This window comes from Corythoichthys intestinalis, chromosome 2, assembly GCF_030265065.1.
Source record: "Corythoichthys intestinalis isolate RoL2023-P3 chromosome 2, ASM3026506v1, whole genome shotgun sequence".
In the NCBI taxonomy this organism is placed as follows: Eukaryota; Metazoa; Chordata; class Actinopteri; order Syngnathiformes; family Syngnathidae; genus Corythoichthys; species Corythoichthys intestinalis.
The window spans coordinates 69,397,866-69,419,997 of NC_080396.1; the positions used below are offsets into that span (position 1 = coordinate 69,397,866).

The following is a 22,132-nucleotide window of genomic DNA, read 5'->3' on the forward strand; positions in this document are numbered from 1 at the left end:
TAATTTAGAGTAAATGTGCTAACGTATGTCAATTCATGGTTTTATAACTAACCTTTCTCAATGAGTTGTCTCCATCTCTTCGACCAGGCGGTCAGCTGATCCCCATAAGCTTTTTCTATCTTGGCCCGTTCTTGCAGGCAGCCCATGAGGTCATTGCACAGTCGATGGCCATCATCAAATCTTTTGACAGCACGTTTGTAGTTTCCCACCTGGGAACACAAGAGCAACAACATTCAGCACATGCTTAATGGGCAAGCATTATCGCCATATTTTTAAAGTGTAGGGCTCATCATTAGTTATTTACACCTAGAACTCATCATCAGTCAGTCGTATTGCAGAGATGGACAACCATTCGTGCTCATATACACACAGTTGTACACAGAGGCGTCGCGTCCTATTAGGTAAACCAGGCAATTGCCTAGGGCCCCCAGCCAGCAGGGGCCTCCAGAGGGCCAACAGATTTAGCACACGCAGCTTTACTGCACTGTCGCAGCGACAAGTGCGACAGTGCCAGTGAAAGCCTTGGGTGCGACTGATTTTATTGGCTTCGGCACCCATGAGCATTGTGTAAGTAATTATTGACATCAACAATGGCGGGCTACTAGTTTATTTTTTGGTTGAAAATTTTACAAATTTTATTACAATGGAAACATGAAGAGGGGTTGTAATATAAAATTTCTATAACTTGCTCTAACATTTATCTTTTAAGAACTACAAGCCTTTCTATCCATCGATCGCTTTAACAGAATGTTAATAATGTTAATGCCATCTTGTTGATTTATTGTTATAATAAACAAATACAGTCCTTATGTACCGTACGTTGAATGTATACATTAGGGCTGTCAAAATTATCGCATTAACGGGCGGTAATTTATTTTTTAAATTAATCACGTTAAAATATTTGACGCAATTAACGCACATGCCCCGCTCAGACAGATTATTATTATTTATTATAAAATTTCTATAACTTGTACTAAAGTACTTGGTTGACAATTTTACAAATTTTATTAAAATGGAAACATTAAGAGGGGTTGTAATATAAAATTTCTATAACTTGCTCTAACATTTATCTTTCAAGAACTACAAGCCTCTCTATCCATGGATCGCTTTAACAGAATGTTAATAACGTTAAGTTTGATTTATTGTTATAATAAACAAATACAGTCCTTATGTTCCGTATGTATATATATCCATCTTGTGTCTTATCTTTCCATTCCAACAATAATTTACACAAAAATATGGCATATTTTATAGATGGTTTGAATGGCGATGAATTGTGATTAATTACGATTAATTAATTTTTAAGCTGTAATTAACTCGATTAAAAAACTTAACTTATATATATATATATATATTAGGGCTTTCAAAATTATCGCGTTAACGGGCGTTAATTAATTTTTTTTAATCAATCACGTTAAAATATTTGACGCAATTAACGCAGTAGGCCCGCTCAGACAGATTTAAATGTCAGTACAGTGAAAGGCCAACTTGTTAATTGTGTTTTATGGAGTTTTCCGCCCTCTGCTGGCGCTTGGGTGTGACTTGCATATGTTATGTGGCGTAATGTCGCCCTCTGCTGGCGATTCAGTGCAGCTGATTATTTGGGTTTCGGCGCGCTTTTTTGACGTGATTATATGTCGACGCGAACTCACACTAATAGACAGTGCTATTCAGACCAGCTAACGTCCGCATCCAGTATTCAGTGGCAGTTCTCATAGCCCCATCACACTGTTTGTGTCTAATACATGCATCGCTTGTGAGTTATATTCCTCCTTTGTTTATATTCATGAGCATTAGATAGTTATTGATGATGTGTATTGAATTTGTTCACATATATGGTGAAATGCAGTTACATTGTTAGATGCTTGTGAGCTAATTGGCTAGTGCTACTGCTCAAATGGACACGTATGTGTAGATTTTATGTTATTTTGTGATTTATGCAAGTTATTGACACATTGCCTTGTTATTTTCAGTTTTACAAAAATACAAGAAACGTGCTCCTGTCAAAAAGAGATGACTTCAGTAAAACCCATGCTACTTTGCCACACCGTCTGATTTCTTTTTGGAACTTAAGTTCGCTATCTGTCAATTTGTGTACTCACACACATTGAGGAAAGAATAGGGCTACTAGTTTATTTTTTGATTGAAAATTTTACAAATTTTATTAAAACGAAAACATTAAGAGGCATTTTAATATAACATTTCTATAACTTGTACTAATATTCATCTTTTAAGAACTACAAGTCTTTCTATCCATGGATCACTTTAACAGAATGTTAATAATGTTAATGCCATCTTGTTGATTTATTGTTATAAAAAACAAATACAGTCCTTATGTACCGTATGTTGAATGTATATCTCCATCTTGTCTTATCTTTCCATTCCAACAATAATTTACAGAAAAATATGGCATATTTTATAGATGGTTTGAATTGCGATTAATTGCGATTAATTACGATTAATTAATTTTTAAGCTGTAATTAACTCGATTAAAATTTTTAATCGTTTGACAGCCCTAATATATATATATATATATGTATATATATATATATATATATATTAGGGCTGTCAAAATTATCGCGTTAACGCGCGGTAATTAATTTTTTTAATTAATCACGTTAAAATATTTGACGCAATTAACGCACATGTCCCGCTCAGACAGTATTCTGCCTTTTGGTAAGTTTTACAGCAAGGTTTTTTATGCTGTCTAACAGCGAACTCTTGTGGTCGCTTTGCGACATGGTTTGTTGCTTTCTCGCCAGTTCAATATGGCTGCACGACATCTCGGGCTGACGCCTACGTTGTAATGTTGTGCTTATATGATCCTTGGACAAGATTTGTCCATAAGTATGGTTGTTGTAAAGAATGTACATATTATGTTAGTAAGCGAAATGTTATATTTTTTGTATGAGACGCTTTTTGTTTATGTTTAGTGAACCTGTATAGCGTGCTAAGCTAAAGTTGTTGCTAATGCAATGCTTGTGTACTTTTTTTTTTGTAATTTCATGACGGTCTAAAGAGGACAGTGGTTTGAGGCCATTTTATTAATAAATCAGATGAAAAAGGAAGAAGTCTGATTATTAAGGCGTCGTTCACTAGCTGTCTAGCTTTGGAAAAAGTAGACGCTTCGGAGTGAGGACAGCATAGACAGATTTAAATGACAGTAGAGTGAAATGCCCACTACAGTCCTTATGTAGGCCTACCGTATGTTGAATGTATATATCCATCTTTTGTCTTATCTTTCCATTCCAACAAATTATTTTACAGAATATATATATAATTTACAGAAAAATATGGCATATTTTATAGATGGTTTGAATTGCGATTAATTGCGATTAATTACAATTAATTAATTTTTAAGCTGTAATTAACTCGATTAAAAATTTTAATCGTTTGACAGCCCTAATGTATATGTATATATATATATATATATATATATATATATATATATATATATATATATATATATATATATATATATATATATATATATATATATATATATATATATATATATATATATATATATATATATATATATATATATACTCACCGGCCACTTTATTAAGTACACGTGTCCAACTTCTCGTTAACACTTAATTTCTAATCAGCCAATCACATGGCGGCAACTCAGTGCATTTAGGCATGTAGACATGGTTTAAGACAATATCGTGCAGTTCAAACTGAGCATCAGTATGGGGAAAAAAGGTGATTTAAGTAACTTTGAACGTGGCATGGTTGTTGGTGCCAGAAGGGCTGGTTTGACTATTTCAGAAACTGCTGATCTCCTGGGATTTTCACGCACAACCATCTCTAGGGTTTACAGAGAATGGTCCGAAAAACAAAAAATAACCAGTGAGCGGCAGTTCTGTGGGCGGAAATGCCTTGTTGATGGCAGAGGTCAGAGGAGAATGGCCAGATTGGTTCGAGCTGATAGAAAGGCAACAGTGACTCAAATAACCACCCGTTACAACCAAGGTAGGCAGCAGAGCATCTCTGAATGCACAGTATGTCAAACTTTGAGGCAGATGGGCTACAGCAGCAGAAGACCACGCCGGGTGCCACTCCTTTCAGCTAAGAACAGGAAACTGAGGCTACAATTTAGCACAAGCTCATCGAAATTGGACAATAGAAGATTGGAAAAATGTTGCCTGGTCTGATGAGTCTTGATTTCTGCTGCGACATTCGGATGGTAGGGTCAGAATTTGGCATCAACAACATGAAAACATGGATCCATCCTGCCTTGTATCAACGGTTCAGGCTGGTGGTGGTGGTGTAGTGGTGTGGGGAATATTTTCTTGGCACTCTTTGGGCCCCTTGGTACCAATTGAGCATCGTTGGAACGCCACAGCCTACCTGAGTATTGTTACTGACCATGTCCATCCCTTTATGACCACAATGTATCCAACTTCTGATGGGTACTTTCAGCAGGATAATGCGCCATGTCATAAAGATGGAATAATCTCAGACTGGTTTCTTGAACATGACATTGAGTTCACTGTACTCAAATGGCCTCCACAGTCACCAGATCTCAATCCAACAGAGCATCTTTGGGATGTGGTGGAACGGGAGATTCGCATCATGGATGTGCAGCCGACAAATCTGCACCAACTGTGTGATGCCATCATGTCAATATGGACCAAAGTCTCTGAGGAATGCTTCCAGCACCTTGTTGAATCTATGCCACGAAGAATTGAGGCAGTTCCGAAGGCAAAAGGGGGGTCCAACCCGTTACTAGCATGGTGTACCTCACCGTGCCTTTGTTGGTTTCCTCCGGGAACTCCGGTTTCCTCCCACATCCCAAAAACATGCATGGTAGGCTGATTGAACACTCTAAATTGTCCGTAGGTATGAGTGTGTGTGTAAATGGTTGTACGTCTCCTTGTGCCCTGCGATTGGCTGGCAACCAGTTCAGGGTGTCCCCTGCCTACTGCCCGTAGTCAGCTGGAATAGGCTCCAGCACCTCCACGACCCTCGTGAGGAAAAAGCGGCATGGAAAATGAATGAATGAATATATATATATATATATATATATATATATATATATATATATATATATATATATATATATATATATATATATATATATATATATTAGGGCTGTCAAACGATTAACATTTTTAATCGAGTTAATTACAGCTTAAAAATTAATTAATCGTAATTAATCGCAATTAATCGCAATTCAAACCATCTATAAAATATGCCATATTTTTCTGTAAATTATTGTTGGATTGGAAAGATAAGATGGATATATACATTCAACATACGGTACATATGGACTGTATTTGTTTATTATAACAATAAATCAACAAGATGGCATTAATATTATTAACATTCTGGTAAAGTGATCCATGGATAGAAAGACTTGTAGTTCTTAAAAGATGAATATTAGCACAAGTTATAGAAATGTTATATTAAAACGCCTCTTAATGTTTTCGTTTTAATAAAATTTGTAAAATTTTCAATCAAAAAATAAACTAGTAGCCCTATTCTGTCCTCAATGTGTGTGAGTACACAAATTGACAGATAGCGAACATAAGTTCCAAAAAGAAATCAGACGGTGTGGCAAAGTTGCATGGGCTTTACTGAAGTCATCTGTTTTTGACAGGAGCACGTTTCTTGTATTTTTGTAAAACTGAAAATAACAAGGCAATGTGTCAATAACTTGCATAAATCACAAAATAACATAAAATGTACACACACGTGTCCATTTGAGCAGTAGCACTAGCCAATTAGCTCACAAGCATCTAACAATGTAACTGCATTTCACCATATATGTGAACAAATTCAAATACACATCATCAATAACTATCTAATGCTCATGAATATAAACAAAGGAGGAATATAACTCACAAGCGATGCATGTATTAGACACAAACAGTGTGATGGGGCTATGAGAACTGCCACTGAATACCGCAGTGATGCCAGACTGGACGTTAGCTGGTCTGAATAGCACTGTCTATTAGTGTGAGTTCGCGTTGACATATAATCACGTCAGAAAAGCGCGCCGAAACCCAAATAATCAGCTGCACTGAATCGCCAGCAGAGGGCGACATTACGCCAGATAGCATATGCAAGTCACACCCAAGCGCCAGCAGAGGGCGGAAAAACTCCATAAAACACAATTAACAAGTTGGCCTTTCACTGTACTGACATTTAAATCTGTCTGAGCGGGCCTAGTGCGTTAATTGCGTCAAATATTTTAACGTGATTAATTTAAAAAATTAATTAACGCGCGTTAACGCGATAATTTTGACAGCCCTAATATATATATAACAATTTTCCAGTCATGAGGGTTCTGCGCAGGATCTTAGCGTTCAACCATCTTTTATATGAATGTCATTTAAACTTGGTGTTGACTGTGGAACACCAAAGCTGCCAAAGCTAAAAATATATAAATAAATGATTAAATAATTTAAAGTAAAAATAAAAATCAATATTCATACAAAACTAATAAATAATAAATAAAGATTTAAAAATAGTTGTTTAAAAAAAAAAAAAAAAAAAAGTGTCCTCCCTTAAGTGTCATAACAGCCTCCAGGCGCCTGCGGAATGCTTGACAGGTCTTCTTTATGTAGGATGCTGTCATCTTTTCCCAAGATCTAACAACGGACCTCTCCAAGGCTGCCACAGAAGTTTGTGGCTTCTTACAGGCACTGTCCTCCACAGTTGCCCATATGCTATAATCCAGGGGATTGAGATCTGGACTCTGGGGTGGCCACATATCACCTTGTCAATCAACTTTTTGGTCTGCACAGATCGTCACTTCCAGACCCAGGTTTTCGTGAGGCTGTTCCAGTATCTTTCAGTTTCTTTTTAACTTTGTAGACTGCACATCTGGATATTCTCAGATTTGCTGCAATCTCAGTAGGTGTCAGACCGGCACGCAGGAATTCAGGTACAGCTAAAGTTTTCTTCATTTTCAGCAGAAGCACAGGAATTGTTGAGACGAGAAATTACCAGCCGCATTGAGTGACGTTAATGTATCACTTAACCATGACAACCTATTTAGATATGTTTCAATGGCTTTTAAACAAGCAATCAACTTAGTGTAAACTTTTTTTTGGGTCACCCTGTATATATATATATATATATATGTATATATGTATATGTATATATATATATATATATATATATATATATATATATATATATATATATATATATATATATATATATATATATATATATATATATATATATATATATATATATATATATATATATATATATATCAACAAACAAACAAGCAAACTATATTTGATTCTTAGTTCTTATTTTTGTTTTATAGTCATTTTTATTATCGCTTTTATTTATTCATTAATGTATTTTAAATTTGTCAGCTTTGGTCCTCCATAGTTGTCTTTCCCTATTAAAAAAAAAAAAGCAGGCATCGCCAATGTGGCCCCGCCTCCTCAGCGCCTGTAGGGGGTGTGATCTCATGTTGCATGATGGAGAAAGGGAGGTAGTGAAGGGCTCGTGCTTTTGCATGTGTAGTTATGCAATAGCATGGGTTTGTATTAGCGTGTGTGCGTGAGTGTGCGTGTGTGCACACTAATCCGCCTGAGTGGTGCGTAGAGCAGGCGGGCAGATTTAAAGGGATGGATGACAAAAAAAGAAAAAAAAAGAAATGAAAATACATAGATGATGCAGACTGCATGTATGAGTACACACACTGTGACTGGCTCTGACATGACTTTCTGTGCAGTCTCTGAAAAGAAATAACAATAATTGTGAAGCACTCAAGTGTGTTTTCTCAACAAAAACAATACGCAGGTGAAACCTTTCTTAATGGAACTTTTTGCACTACGAAGTGATCTGTGGTGTCCTCGTTGTCTGTAGCTGAACAAGTGGTGCGCGTTGGTGAAAGGCCTTCTCAGAATCATGATGACTGAATCTCTTTGTGCCACTGTGGCTGAGTGCGACGACACAAAGAAGACTCTGTACAAATGGAATTCATTAACACTAATTTGACGGGCTTTTAAGTGTTTCTGTACTCTTGGGCACACAGTGAATCTTAGTACACATCAACCTTGCTGGAATTTGTATGGTGTCTAAATGACTCATGATACTCTTTCAAACTTAACTCTCCAACAAAATCATGTTTTGTTCTTTTAAGTACAAAAATTACCTCATTCACGGCACCCAAGCGGGAGGACAGGAAAGACTAGGGTACGACAGGGGAGGGTGAGTGCAACATTTGTGAAGGCTTTCTCTAGCCATAGACTTCATAATGGTATTGATGGGTCAGATCAGTCATGCACTGCGCCTCGTATTCAATAGGGGGCCACCCACATCAAGAGGAGCTATTCACAAACACACGCACGCGGCGATCTAACGCCGGATTTCTGTTGAAAAAGTTCACCAGAATTTCCACCGGAAAATCTTAGTTTACATAAGGCGCCCGCTAGCTACATTTACTAAAAGACTAGCATTGTACTTCAACATATTTACGTAAAATAAATGCTAACTGCACCTTTTTTTGCTTTTAACCAAGAATCAAGACTGTTTTACGTCCATATCTATAAAGAATTTGGGGATTTAAGCATTTATTCACAAGAATTTTCACTGGAAAAGCTCTGTTTAGATAAGGCAGCCGCAAGATACATTTATTAACAGACTAGCATTGTACTTCGACATATTTGCGTAAAATAAATCTTAACTGCGCCTTTTTATTTTTTGCTTATATCCAAGAATCGAGACTGTTTTACGTCCATATCTATAAATAATTTTGGGATTTAAGCATTTATTCACAAGAATTTTCACTGGAAAAGCTCTGTTTACATAAGGCAGCCACAAGTTACATTTACTAACAGACTAGCATTGTACTTCGACATATTCGCGGAAAATAAATCTTAACTGCGCGTTTTTTTTTTTTTGCTTTCAACCAAGAATCGAGACTGTTTTACGTCCATGTCTATAAAGAATTCAGGGAATTAAGCATTCATTCACAACAATTTTCAACAAAAAAAGCTCTTTGTCTGTGATTCCACTCAGTCAGCTTTGACGGCCTCACCAACAATGCAGGCCCCCTATTTATCGGCCCCGCGCCCGGTGTCCCATCAATACATTCTGAAGTCTATGCTCTAGCTACTTCAGTTTCTTCACACGGTCCAGAAACATGCATTTTATTTATTTTGTTGACTAAAGAAAAGTATCAACAACACAAAGCACCCGAGTTTTGGATTTCCTGACACCTGATCAAAGTGGCAATAAATCTGTTGCCAAGACAGGAGTAATTCATTGCAGGCCCCCAAAAAAACTATAGCTCCAGACACCCTGCTTGTCAAGCTTTAATGGATGGCAGGACATGATGACTCCATCAATCCTGGGGACACAGTGAATCCTGAACGCACTGGAAGATGGCAACACAGCCGTACCTTGGGTTCAAACCATTAAATTCAAGGAGTCTCAGTGTCTTGAAGGAGATGCTAACAGAAAATCATCACCATCTAAAGCTCTAAAATCCCAACAACCCAAGATGGAGGGATCCAATTATATTCAGGCTCTGTCGGTCTTTTATACTTTCCAACTTTCCTATATCCAAAATGGAAGACGCACGTAGCTTCCGATTCAGTTTAGATAAAAAAAAAAAAAAAAAAAACATGACTTAAATGTATCTCTTTCTGATGTTAAATCTGAATAAATACTTTGAACACACACAAAAAAAAAATATAACTATATATTTTAGGGAGGGCTGTGCTACTTCGTGGTTTTTCACTTATCGCGGCGGGTTCTGGTCCCTATTAACCGCGAAAAACGAGGGATCACTGTATTGAGATATTAATTTCGAGTGACGACGTCAATCATAGTACCTCCGTCTCGCCTGACGGTGCGTACCAATTCTCTCAATAACATTGGGGTTGTCCCAACGTCTAGCGCAAACGTAGCACAAGCGAATGGGACCCTTTCAGGGACATTTTGCAATAAATGGGGGGCTGCATGAAGTCATCATTCGGAATTAATATCTAATACCTCAAAAACGATAGCAGCACAAATGACCATTTTTACAGCACAAATATAGTATAAACGACTCCAAAGTAAAGTGCCGAGATATGATGAAGATATGGCTTGGCGATTCAAAATGCTGTTCCATAATAAAAGGCCTCACTTTTGCCGGCTGTCTGAGGTGAAAAACATGGAATTTACGACAGGGCAGACTTGAACAGTTACTCAAATATTTCCAGTGCCATCCAAGCTTTAATATCTTTAAGACATAATAAAATCAGTCTGTTAGTCTTTTTAAGTTGCATGTGCATTCTCGAGATGGACCTTACTAGCAGCAAATGCAAAGACAAAAGCTGTAAAACTAATTTTGAACCGTGCAGAACACCAAGAGAGCAGAGCAGAATGGCTTCTTAGAATTACTAATGCTGCACTAATAGTGCTGTTTTACAGCAAAGCACGACCACTTATGCCAACCAGATTCTACTGGTAAACCAATAAGGTAATGCGTATTTTTAGGCATGTTGAGATAGGCAACAAGTCAATTTATTGGATGGTAAACAAAAATGAGGGCGGTAATTTTCCTGGTTGCGATTTATCACCGTGTGTGTGTGTGTGCATATATTTATGCGTGCGTGTTGATTGCATATGAGACTCCATTTCCTTTTCCAGATGGTCAATGGTCCTCAGCACACCGTAGAATTAAAGTTAAGGCATACCAAATAAGGAAACACTTCTATATTAAACATTTAAAGTGTTAGCATTGCTACATTAAGGCTAATGGAAAAAAAAGACATGTACTACTGACCACTTTAGCCTGCTATAAAACATTGGCAGTTTTCTCCAAAATGCAAACTTGCGGTTAAAAGGTGACACTTCAGTTATTAAAACTCGCTGGTTTACATTTGCAAACGATGCGAAAAAAAAAAAACCAACAAAATCTATTACTGACACCAAATGAATGACCAAAATAGAAGTGCACCTTTTTTTTTTTTTTATTTTATTTTTTTTATACTGAGTGTAGTTAGCGGTTTAGGGAACGTACTTCCTGTGAACATTTAAGAATAAAAGCATGTCATGTTCCATATGTAAATTAAGATTTCTGGAGTTAATCTCATATACTTCAGATTCTACACTAAGAATAGCTTTAAAATGACACCCATTATGAAAAATCTGATTGGCAATGTATAATTTGGAATCAAATTGCTAACACGCGCACTTTGCAAGATGACATTGTGGATCAAATATAGACTTTTGAGCTCTAATTGGCAGAAAACTTAAATAGCGTGAGGTTTTTCACTTACAGACATGGACGAAATTATTTGCACCCCTGGAATTTTTCTAGAAAATACAGCATTTCTCACAGAAATATAATGCAATTACAAATGTTTTCAGTATGAATGTGTTTATTTCTTGGATGTGCATTGGAAAAACACAAAACAGCGGAGGAAAATAGTAAAAATTGACACAGTTTTAGACAACATTCAAAAAAGATGCTGGACAAAATTGTTGCCCCCCTCACCTCAATTTTTGGTTGCACATAATTAAATACAAAATTATAAATATATAAATATATATTATAAAATAAATAATTAATTAATAATTAATTAATCAATTAATAATGAAATAATAATAATAATAAAAAAAGAAGTAACACAAAGCAATCGCTTCCTATGACCATCAACAAGTTTCGTGCACCTCTCAGATGGAATTTTGGACCACTCTTCTTTTGTCAACTGTTCCAGGTCTCTCAGATTTGAAGGGTGCCTTCTTGCAATGGCCATTTTGAGATCTTTCCATAGTGTTCAATATGATTTAGACCCGGACTCATCAACTTACCTCAGAATTCTTCAGCGCTTTGTCTCCAACCATGTCTTGGTGCTATTTGAGATATGTTTTGGCTTAGACTTCATAATATATTGACATGACATGGGGCGCAGAGCAGATCCATAGGGGGGGCAATTTTTATTACTTCAAGTTCAAATATTTTCAAAACGAAAGCTGCTACCCACCTAAAACCAGAACAGGCACCTACCTTAGCCACATATGAGTCTCCATGGGCAGCGGCATAAAAAAATTCAAAGTCGTTCCTTTATAAAATCCCGATTAATTGTTTTTTTATATAAACAAAACTTAAAATGGCTAAAACACAAGATACACAAAAATCACCAAAATGCAGAGATAATCACCAATATCTTCAGGATCAATAGCAATATTTAACATACTGTATCATTAAAGTTTTTGCCCAAAATAGCAACTAAAATTTTTTTCAGCAGCTAATAAATCACTCAATTTTCATATCAGAAACTTAATACTTCAGGAAAACATGCAGAATCAATTATAAATAATGTATAAATACATTATTTATAAATTCTATATGCAATCACAACTTATTATAGAATAGAAAATTCTTGTGAATAAATTCTTAAATCCCCGAATTCTCCATAGATATAGACATAAAACAGTCTTGATTCTTGGTTAAAAGCAAAGAAACCATGCAATTAGCGTTTATTTTACGTAAATATGTCGAAGTACAATGGTACTCTGTTAGCGAATGAGGCTAGTGGCCGCCGGATGTAAACAGAGCTTTTCCCGCGAAAATTCTTGTGAATAAAGGCTTAAATCCCTGAATTCTTCATAGATATGGACGTAAAACAGTCTCGATTCCTGGTTAAAAGCATAAAACTGTGCATTTAGCATTTATTTTATGTAAATATGTCAAAGTACAATGCTATTCTGTTAGCAACTGAGGCTAGCGGCCGCCTGACGTATACAGAGCTTTTCTTGTGAAAATTCTTGTGAATAAATGCTTAAATCCCCAAATTCTTCATAGATATTGACGTAAAACAGTCTCGTTTCTTGATTAAAAGCGAAAAAACCGTACAGTTAGCGTTTATTTTACGTAAATATGGCAAACTATGATGCCAATGAGGTAGTGGCTGATTTCTCCCATTGATTTTTTTTTCACAACGTTTAAAAATGCATGCATGGTACGAAAAATATAATAATTACCTTGATTCCTCAAACAAATCACTCCTGAGACAATCCTTCCTGTTTGTATGTGGTAAAGCTTTCGTACTTTTAAAAAAATCCAAGCTTAAATCTGGCTTGGACATGATCGTGTGCTGTCTCCGTATGACCATTACTAAATGAAGCTCAGCCCCCTATGGTAAGGCGTGACGCAAAGAATTACAAAGTGTCAGGTCAATAGAGTTTTGAAGTCTACGGTTTGGGGTCCTGTTGGAACACCCATGACCTCTGACGCAGACCGAGTTTTCTAACACTACACCCTACATTCCGGCCCAAAACATTTTAATAGTCTCCATATTTCGTGACACACTGTCAAGGCACCCAGTGCCTGAGGCAGCAAAACAACCCCAAAACATTATTGGACCTCCACCGTGTTTGACTATAGGCACTGTGTTCTTTTCTTTGGAGGCCTCATTCTCTTTTTCTGGCACTGGGAACTTGTCTCCAACCACTTCCTGGTGCTATTTGAGGTATGCTTAAGGTCATTGCCCTGTTGGAACACCCATGACCTCTAACGCAAACCCAGTTTTCTAACACTACACTCTACATTCCGGCCCAAAACATTTTGGTAGTTTCCATATTTCATGACTCCTTGCACAATGTCAAGGCACCCAGTGCCAGAAAAAAGATGTGGTCAACAAAGAAAAGAACACAGTGCCAATAGTCAAACATGGTGGAGGTCCAATAATGTTTTGGGGTAGTTATGCTACCTCTGGCCCTGGACATGCAACAGGACAATGACCCAAAACATACCTCAAATAGCACCAAGGAATGGTTGGAAAAAAAAAGGGCTGGAGAATTATGAGATTTTTTATGTGTCTGGATCTAAATCCCATTGAACACCTATGGAAGATCTCAAAATTGCTGTTGCAAGAAGGCACCCTTCAAATCTGAGAAACCTGGAACAGTTCGCGAAAAAGTGTGCTCCAAAATTCCATCTGAGAGGTGCACGAAACTTGTTGATGGCTATAGGAAGCGATTGCTTTCTGTTATTTCTTCTAAAGGATGCGCAACCAAATATTGAGTTGAGGGTGCCAACAATTTTGTCCAGCACTTTTTTTGCATTCTGTGTAAAATTGTGTACATTTTGGCTTTTCTCTTCAGCTTTTTTGTGTTTTTCCAATGCAAATCCAAAAAATAAACACATTCATACTGAAAACATTTGTAATTGCGTTGATGTCTGGGAGAAACTGTATTTTCTGGAAAAATTTCAGGGATGCCAATAATTTCGTCCATGATTGTATTTCAAATTCTGCACTTAGCTAGCTTTTGTTATGGATTGTGTTGTTTTTTTTATATGCATTATTTTTAATGTAGTTTGAGTTTTATTTAATAACAATTCATTGCATTTGAATGGGTGATTTACATTAAAAAATTGCATTATATCATCTCGGCAATAATTTAAGACACAACATATCACCAACTAACATTTGTTATCGCGACAAGCCTACGTATTGTATATTCGCAGCAGTAACATCAGTAACAAACATAAACACTGACAATTCCATCCTAACATGCATGATTTTTAAATATGGGGGGAAGCCAGAGTAGCAGGAGAAAATCCACTTAAGCAAAAGTAGTTTACCCAAAAACCACACTGGAAAGCTTGAGGCAAGATTTAAAACCTTTGACCTCTTAACTGTGAGGCAAACATCCTAACAACCAAGCCAAAATATTTTTGCTATAGTTATTTTTTTAAATGAATAAAAAACTCACAATTTTGAAAATTTAATATTTTGCACTTGTATTTTCGTACCTCCCAGAAGCTGTCCATGGTGTCGTCAACACCTGCAGTTTCATCGTAGGAGCCAGACATTTCTGTGAATGTTGTAATGCTCTTTCTCAAGCAAACCTGTACTCTGCAACGGTGCTTGGTTTCTTGTGCACTAAAAGAATAGGAAGAAAAGATATGATTTTACAACAGCATAAAAGACGTTCCTGAATTAATATTATAGCACAGAAATAGCTATGCAGGCCTTGCGGTAACATGTGGCAATTACGAAAAGGAACTGTTTTGGCGAGATGTCCATAATAATGATATAAAAATAGCTTCCTCAGCCACGCATCCCATTTTCCTGCCCCAAGGAACGGCAATGAATGCCTCATTCTGGCGTGTCCTAGAAAAGACTGACTGCCATCACACATGCATGATCCTGAACCCTGCCGTGGTATGTGGACACCGTACAAAGAAATTAGACAATAGTCAGCTGCTGGTTTTATTACAGGTGAATAGGAAATACATAATGTCAGGGGTTTGATAATTAAGGCTTGAACTTGCTGGATACGCAAGGCCTGTGGGCGTCTCCAGACATATTTCACTGGGGTAATTGCCCCAGTATTGATCTGCAGTGCCCCAGTATAAATTTCACTGGAAAACAAAAAAAAAAACAAAAAAAACTTTAAGGTTTTAAGTCTACATAGCCTAATTTACTGAATGCGCTTATTTAATATGGTCATATTCAAGGGCGTACCAACTTTTCAGGATGCTCAAATTGTCCCCACCAATTTTTAAGCAACCTTATTTGCATTATGTAAAGAGTTCAGTTATATAGGTCATTTAGATTGTCTTCCCATATGTTGTAAGGATAGAATTGACCAAACCATTATTAAGTGAATTACTTCCCTTATGTTCAGACATTTACCCCTTTTCACTTGCTGAATGTGCCAATCCATTTTTTCCTCTCAATCACGCGTTTGATTGGCTGATGACTAGAGCCCCCAAATTCACACAATCCCAACAGAAATACATGTCACCATGCTGCCTCTTCCACCCCCTTTGAAGAGGAGGGATATTAGAAGCTTTTTTTCGGCCAGCAGCAGCAGCAGCCACTGTTAGTAATGTATAAAGATGTCATTGTTGTGGTTGTGGACATGGGGAACACGCCACTAATTTTGCGACAGAAAGTCCGACCTGCATCAGAGTTAGCATAACATTAAACTGTGTGAACTTGCTAACCTGTAAAACTCAAATAAAAAGCTGCTTAGAGAGGTGTCTTCCTGTGCCTTTTCTACTGTTAAAGTTAATTCAGCTGCATTTTGTGCATTTATTCATTAATTAAAATTTGTTTTCTACATCATTTTTCCAAAAATATTTGCAGCCTATGCACATTTTTTTTTAAAAACTCTCACTCCCCCCAAAAAACACAAAAACACAACCACTGTAAATTTCCTTTATATGACGCAAGCATTTTGAAAAATGACTTTCTCCCATGAAAATAATTTTAACTTTTCGTTCATTTAATTTTTACGTAAAAACCATCTATTTTTGAGAAATATACCCAATCTGTTTGGTCTTATTAATGTCCCGTCCCCAGATAAAAGTGTACATGCTGGTTATGCTGTTATGGCGTCCCTGCAAATGTTGAAACCAAACCTATGCCCTTGGTCATTTCACTCTATTCACTCCATATACATAATCTACACATGGCTCCTTAATACGGTGATTTATGCACGTAATTTTGACTGTGATAAGCATATGAGATGGTAACCGCGAAGCACTTTTGGAAGATATGTGTATCGACTGATCTGAGTTGCTGTGTTGGAAATTCATTCTGATGTGTTGTAAAGTCGTAATGTGGGATAAAACATGGTTGCTACAAAGAAGGGTAGCCTATTTTAATGCTCCAACCATAAATCACAAGTTGAGTCATTGTTTGGCGCTTTTTATAGACACCATTTAATAGTGATGAATTTTTTCTGCTAATCATACAGTCGACGGTGCAAATTACAGCTTCCTCTGTGTTGATGTTTGTTTGGCCTACTCTAATGAATTGTGAATTAAATGGTTCAACTTTACGTATCAGGCTAAAAAATGTGGTAAATTTCTCCGGTCGCAGATTGAAGTGAAGTTTAGCTTTCATCTTTTAGCTAACTGGCTATGAATACAATGACAACTAAATGCGACGCTCTCACTCAAGAGCTTTGTTAAATATTTTGTTAATTTGATATGTGGTATTTGAACTGTTTTTTTCTTTTGCAGAAACTTGTACTTTGGTTTGATTATATATAGTTTCAAAGGCTATTTCTGACTTTTTATAATAGATGAGTGTGAAAACAAAATTTGCTCGCTCGCAGTGCCCCATTATTGTATTAGGTGTAGTGACGCCCCTGACAATCTTACATCAAAACTCCTGCTTTTATATTGCCACAAAGACTGTAGAAGTAGTAGTCATCAATGCTTGTGAGAAGCTAAGACAAAAAATCTGAAACTTTTTTTGTCACTCCTTTAGAAAAATAACATGTATGTATCACAAATTATATATTGTTAGAGAAGTAATTGTATTCACAAATGAGCAGTTAAAACAAGTTTTTGAATTATTTGGGAGAAAGTAATTAAAAAGTTTTCTGCACATGCACAAGCTAATTCGCACTATATATGTATATGTTTTTTTCCTCTTTGTTGGGCATTTTATGTCCGGTGCGACTTATACTCAGGTGCGACTTATAATCCGAAAAATACGGTACATTTCAGATTGATTTCTAGTACCAATGTGATAAATGGCCGCCAAACTTGTCTAAATGTTCTAAAAACAAAACAAAAACATGGAAAGAGCATATCAAACGGCTCTAAAATCCTCTGTTACAAATACAGAAAAACAAGCAATTGATCACTAAAGTTCATAAACCTATTCTAACTGTCTGCACAGATCTTCTCTTGCCTGGTATAGACCCTACTCACATGACGTCACAACCACGCCTCCGCGCCATATTGTCCGTCTACTCGTCGTGTTGATGCATTACCACTACGTAAATTCCTCCTACTATGGCGTGTTTTTCTGCTCGTTAACATTAATAATCAAAATGGTGAAGGCGTGTGTGGCGGTTGGTTGCAATTACAGAGAAGATAGACGGAGAGACTTGAAGTTCTACCGTATTCCGAGAGACCCGGAGAGGAGAGCGAGATGGACTGCTGCAATTCGACGAGAAAACTGGGCTCCAAACGATTACCACGGATTATGTAGTAGTCATTTTATATCTGGTAAGATGCATTTAATATATATTTAGAGGGTTTTGGGCTGACAACCACAATTAAGATCATTGCGAGGCTAATAACCGACAACATACAGTTTCAAATTCAAGATGCTTATTTCTTCCACCATCATTACATTTTGAATAATATTTAGCTGGTACCAAGTGAAAGAAGCTGGCCTCGTCTACGGATCATCAGTTAAACAGGTGTGTCCAAACCTTTTGCAAAGGGGGCCAGATTTGGTGTGGTAAAAATGCGGGGGGCTACCTTGGCTGATTTATATAGAACAATATATTTAAACAAATTTTAGCAAGCCCTTCTGTGTGTCACATTTGCTTTATTGTTTTTCTAATTCATAATTTCAACAGTCTCGTCTTTGTGGCTTTCTCTTTCGACACTCGAACTGTTGCGAAATACTGCTGCTGTGAAAAAATAAACTAGCTTCAAGTTGCTATAATTTCTCGCTGCGGATCTTCCCTGTAATGTTGTCGTACATGTCAGCGTGTCTTGTTTAATAATATTGCGTCACATCGAACTCTTTGAAAACAGCGACTGTCTCTTTGCAAATGAGGCAGACACAGTTGTTGCGTGTTTTATTGAAGAAATAGTCCAATATCCACCTATCCTTGAAGCGTCGGCCATCGCAGTCGACTTTTTTTTTTTTGGATTGTCGCCATTTTAGAAATCACGCAGGGTAATGTTGCTTAGAGTGCTGCTCTTAAAGTTTTTCAAACTTTCGTGAGAATAGGCTGATTTTGTGTGGCCAAGATAGTTGTAGATATCAGGGTAGCAGATATCAGGCAGAAAGGGCGAAGACAGCGGGTCGAAAAATATCGATTTAGGCATCAAATATGGATCTGGTGAATGGATAGACTGAAGCTTTTCCACATAACGCCTTTTATGCAACGCATCCAATGAGTTTACAGCGTCTGAAAGCACCGGGGCTTCCATGAATTGCTCTATAAACTGAACGACTAATTGAAACCATTGAGAATAGGGCTAAATAGAGACGGACAATATGGCGGCTGGATACAGCGACACATCATTCTGTGACGTTGGTGAGTAGGGTCTATACTAGACTCACCGCTGTTCCCAGCGACTGAGTCTGGCGACTGTCCGGCGGATCAAATTCCGAGGGCGGAGCAAGCCACAGCAAACAGACAGCGGAGTGGACCAATCAGCAACGGGCAGACGTGACGTTGTTAAAGCGACAAGTAATTAGCGTGAGCGGAGAATGGAGACGTTTATCAAACATGGCTTGCGCGAGCCATGTTGACTGTTGTCAATGACTTGTGTCGATGTGTTTTTGGTCATTTAAAACTGGTTTTACCGCGGATTGAAACATATTTTCGGCTCTCCCGTTCGCCATCTGTGTAGTTGTAGAGACGACCTTTGCTGCGCAAGAGTGACGTTATTCGTTAAGAACACGTCACGTAAATAAACTAATCTGATTGGACGGTTGATTTTGTGCTTGTTCGAGAGGCCGTTAATGGGCTGGGTCCCAGACTATTTCTCACAGTGTTTGAAAAATACGGGGAGAATAGTCTGGCGGTGCCAGGCAAGATCTTCTCAATAATGTTCAGGTTTGGCTGTTTAAGTCAATTTTTTGGGGGCAATTTAAGCTACTCGAAATGTCAAGCATAGACTTCATAATGATATTGATGAGACACATTCCACAGACACTGCGCCACTCTTTCAAGTAGGGGGCAGTCCCACAGTCCACTTCAGTTGTTTGCAGTCGGTCGCAGTTATTCAACACGTGCAGCAATCCAGCGCAGGATTTAGTTTGAAAATGTACGAGAGCTGTACCGCATACAAACAGGAACGATTGTCTCAGGAGTGACTTGTTCGAGGATTTAAGGTAGTTATTATATTTTTCATACCATGCATGCATTTTGAACTGTTGTGAAAAAATCAATGGGAAAAATTAACCGCTACGGCATTGGCATCATAATTCGCAATATTTACTTAAAATAAATGCCAACTGTCCGGTTTTTTGCATTTAACCAAAAATTGAAACTGTTTTACTTTCATATCTATAAAGAATTCAGGGATTTGAACATTTATTCACACGAATTTTCAACATGAAAAACTCTTTGTGGTGATAAGGTGCCGCCACAGTGGCGTAAAGACTAGCAGCGCATTTGACATATTTACGTAAAATAAATGCTAACTGCCCTTTTTTTTTTTGCTTTTAACCAAGAATCGAGACTGTTTTACATCCATATCTATAAGGAATTCAGGGATTTAAGCATTTATTCACAAGAATTTTCAATGAAAAAGCTCTTGTTTTTTTCTTGTGTGCTCTTGTGTTTTCACTTGGTCAGCTTTGAAGGAGATAGGCCCCTTATGAATCGGACCCACGCCCCGTCAATATATTATGAAGTCTATGACAAGGCCTTTAAATTGTGAGGAGTCAGCTGAAGTTTCAAAATTTCTAGACAACTGTAGAAATGTCCAATGTACATTTAAGAATGATTTTTAGTAGCATTGGATAAATGGCCGCCAAACTTGTCTAGATGTTCAAAAACCAAACAAAAACATTAAAATGGCATATCAAACAGCTCTAAAATTCTCAGTTACAAATACCAAAAAACATGCAATTGATCACTAAATTTCATAAACCTATTCTTACTGTTTGCACGGATCTCCTCAATTATGTTCAGTTTATAACGTTTAAGTCCATTTTTTGAGGCAATTTAAGCTATTTGAAATGTCAAGTAAATTTTAATGCATTGACTTGAACAACCCCTGGGAATTTCTGCCTATATGAACTTATTAGTGGATATTTTTAACTAAAACTTCTCTGTCGGAGAAGGGGTACCCTGAGTATTAGACGAAATAAAAGCAAGATAAATAATTGCATTGCATATTTTTTGTGTTATTTTGACCAGAATTCTATAGCCGATACTTCTGAAAGAAAGAAAGAAAGAAAGAAAGAAAGAAAGAAAGAAAGAAAGAAAGAAAGAAAGAAAGAAAGAAAGAAAGAAAGAAAGAAAGAAAGAAAGAAAGAAAGAAAGAAAGAAAGAAAGAAAGAAAGAAAGAAAGAAAGAAAGAAAGAAAGAAACAGCCCAAAAGGCAAATATATATTTTTTCTGAACCAAAAAAACAAAATTTATCTGGACTGGAATCCATCATTTTAAGCAGAGTGGCATCCAGTCACATATCAGTGGCTGCTAATACAGATTTCCAGGAGACAGGAAAGACAAGGGTATGGCAGGCCAGGGTGAATGTGACATTTGAATGCATTGACAACATCGTTGTAAGAAGATGACTGGTGATTAGCGAAGAATGCATCACGCTCACTGCAATGCAGAACACAGTTTTGCAAATGGATGTGCACACATACTTATTCAAAATTACTAACCCGCCTCCACGCAGATCGAGAAAATCTGAACATTTGGGCTTTCTGGCATGAGTCGGTCAGTCTGCCACTCCATAAGTGCTGAGGGCAATCATTCCAGGTTTTGTGTCATGCGTGGTTCCACATAACAAAACAGGCCAGCAGGCAGACTGGAAGTTGGGTTGACACTCTCTCTATCTATTTGTCCGTCTGTCTCTCTAATACCACATAACCTTGCATTGGGTGTTTATGTTATATTGTAAAATTGTAATGTTATGCTGGTGTTGATAGAGCTGGGTTAGGTCTCTAAATACCAAATAAAAAAGCCCTTATACAAAATGTGCCACCTGCCACTGAAGTTTCTAGGAAGAACAGCCATTTTACTCACTAAATGGATACTTTCCACTCTTGAGTTCTTCATTTGATTGCGATGTAATTTGTTCTTACAATGACGTTTGTTTGACTGGACTCCAACACTCATTTCTATTTCCCTTCCAATTAAATGGTTTGTTTTTCAGATCGGCATTGCTGAGCTTTTCACTTCTATCTGTCCGTCTAGCATCTTATATCAATCTATAGATTTTCATCAATGATTATGCTGTGCAGAGTATAGGCTAAATAATTGTAAATTGTTGTCATAACATTTATACAATGGATATTATCTGAAATTGAGGCTTGTAAGTCCCACAGCATGGCAAGTGGGCATTTGTGTGTTGTTTTTCGCCTCATTTTCTGCGTATGTTCGGGGACCTGTGCTCGTCTCCTCATCTCTGCGCTGTCATATGTACTTTGCGTTCCGGCACCTTATGATTTACAAATAAGCACTGATTACGGCATTATGATTA

The 22,132-nt window shown here is 37.2% G+C and overlaps 1 protein-coding gene across 2 annotated transcripts in view; it reads right to left on the reverse strand.

Annotated features, from left to right (window-relative positions):
- The window catches only part of pacsin1a (protein kinase C and casein kinase substrate in neurons 1a), a 68,819-nt gene that overhangs the window by 17,878 nt on the left and 28,809 nt on the right, over nt 1-22,132 (reverse strand). For both annotated transcript variants that reach the window (XM_057823803.1, XM_057823811.1), the window contains exons 2-3: nt 14,732-14,861; nt 53-209 (exon numbers count right to left, since the gene is read on the reverse strand). In XM_057823803.1, the coding sequence (XP_057679786.1) occupies nt 53-209; nt 14,732-14,791 (217 nt within the window). In that variant the 5' untranslated portion in view covers nt 14,792-14,861. The remainder of the gene's footprint in view (nt 1-52; nt 210-14,731; nt 14,862-22,132) is intronic.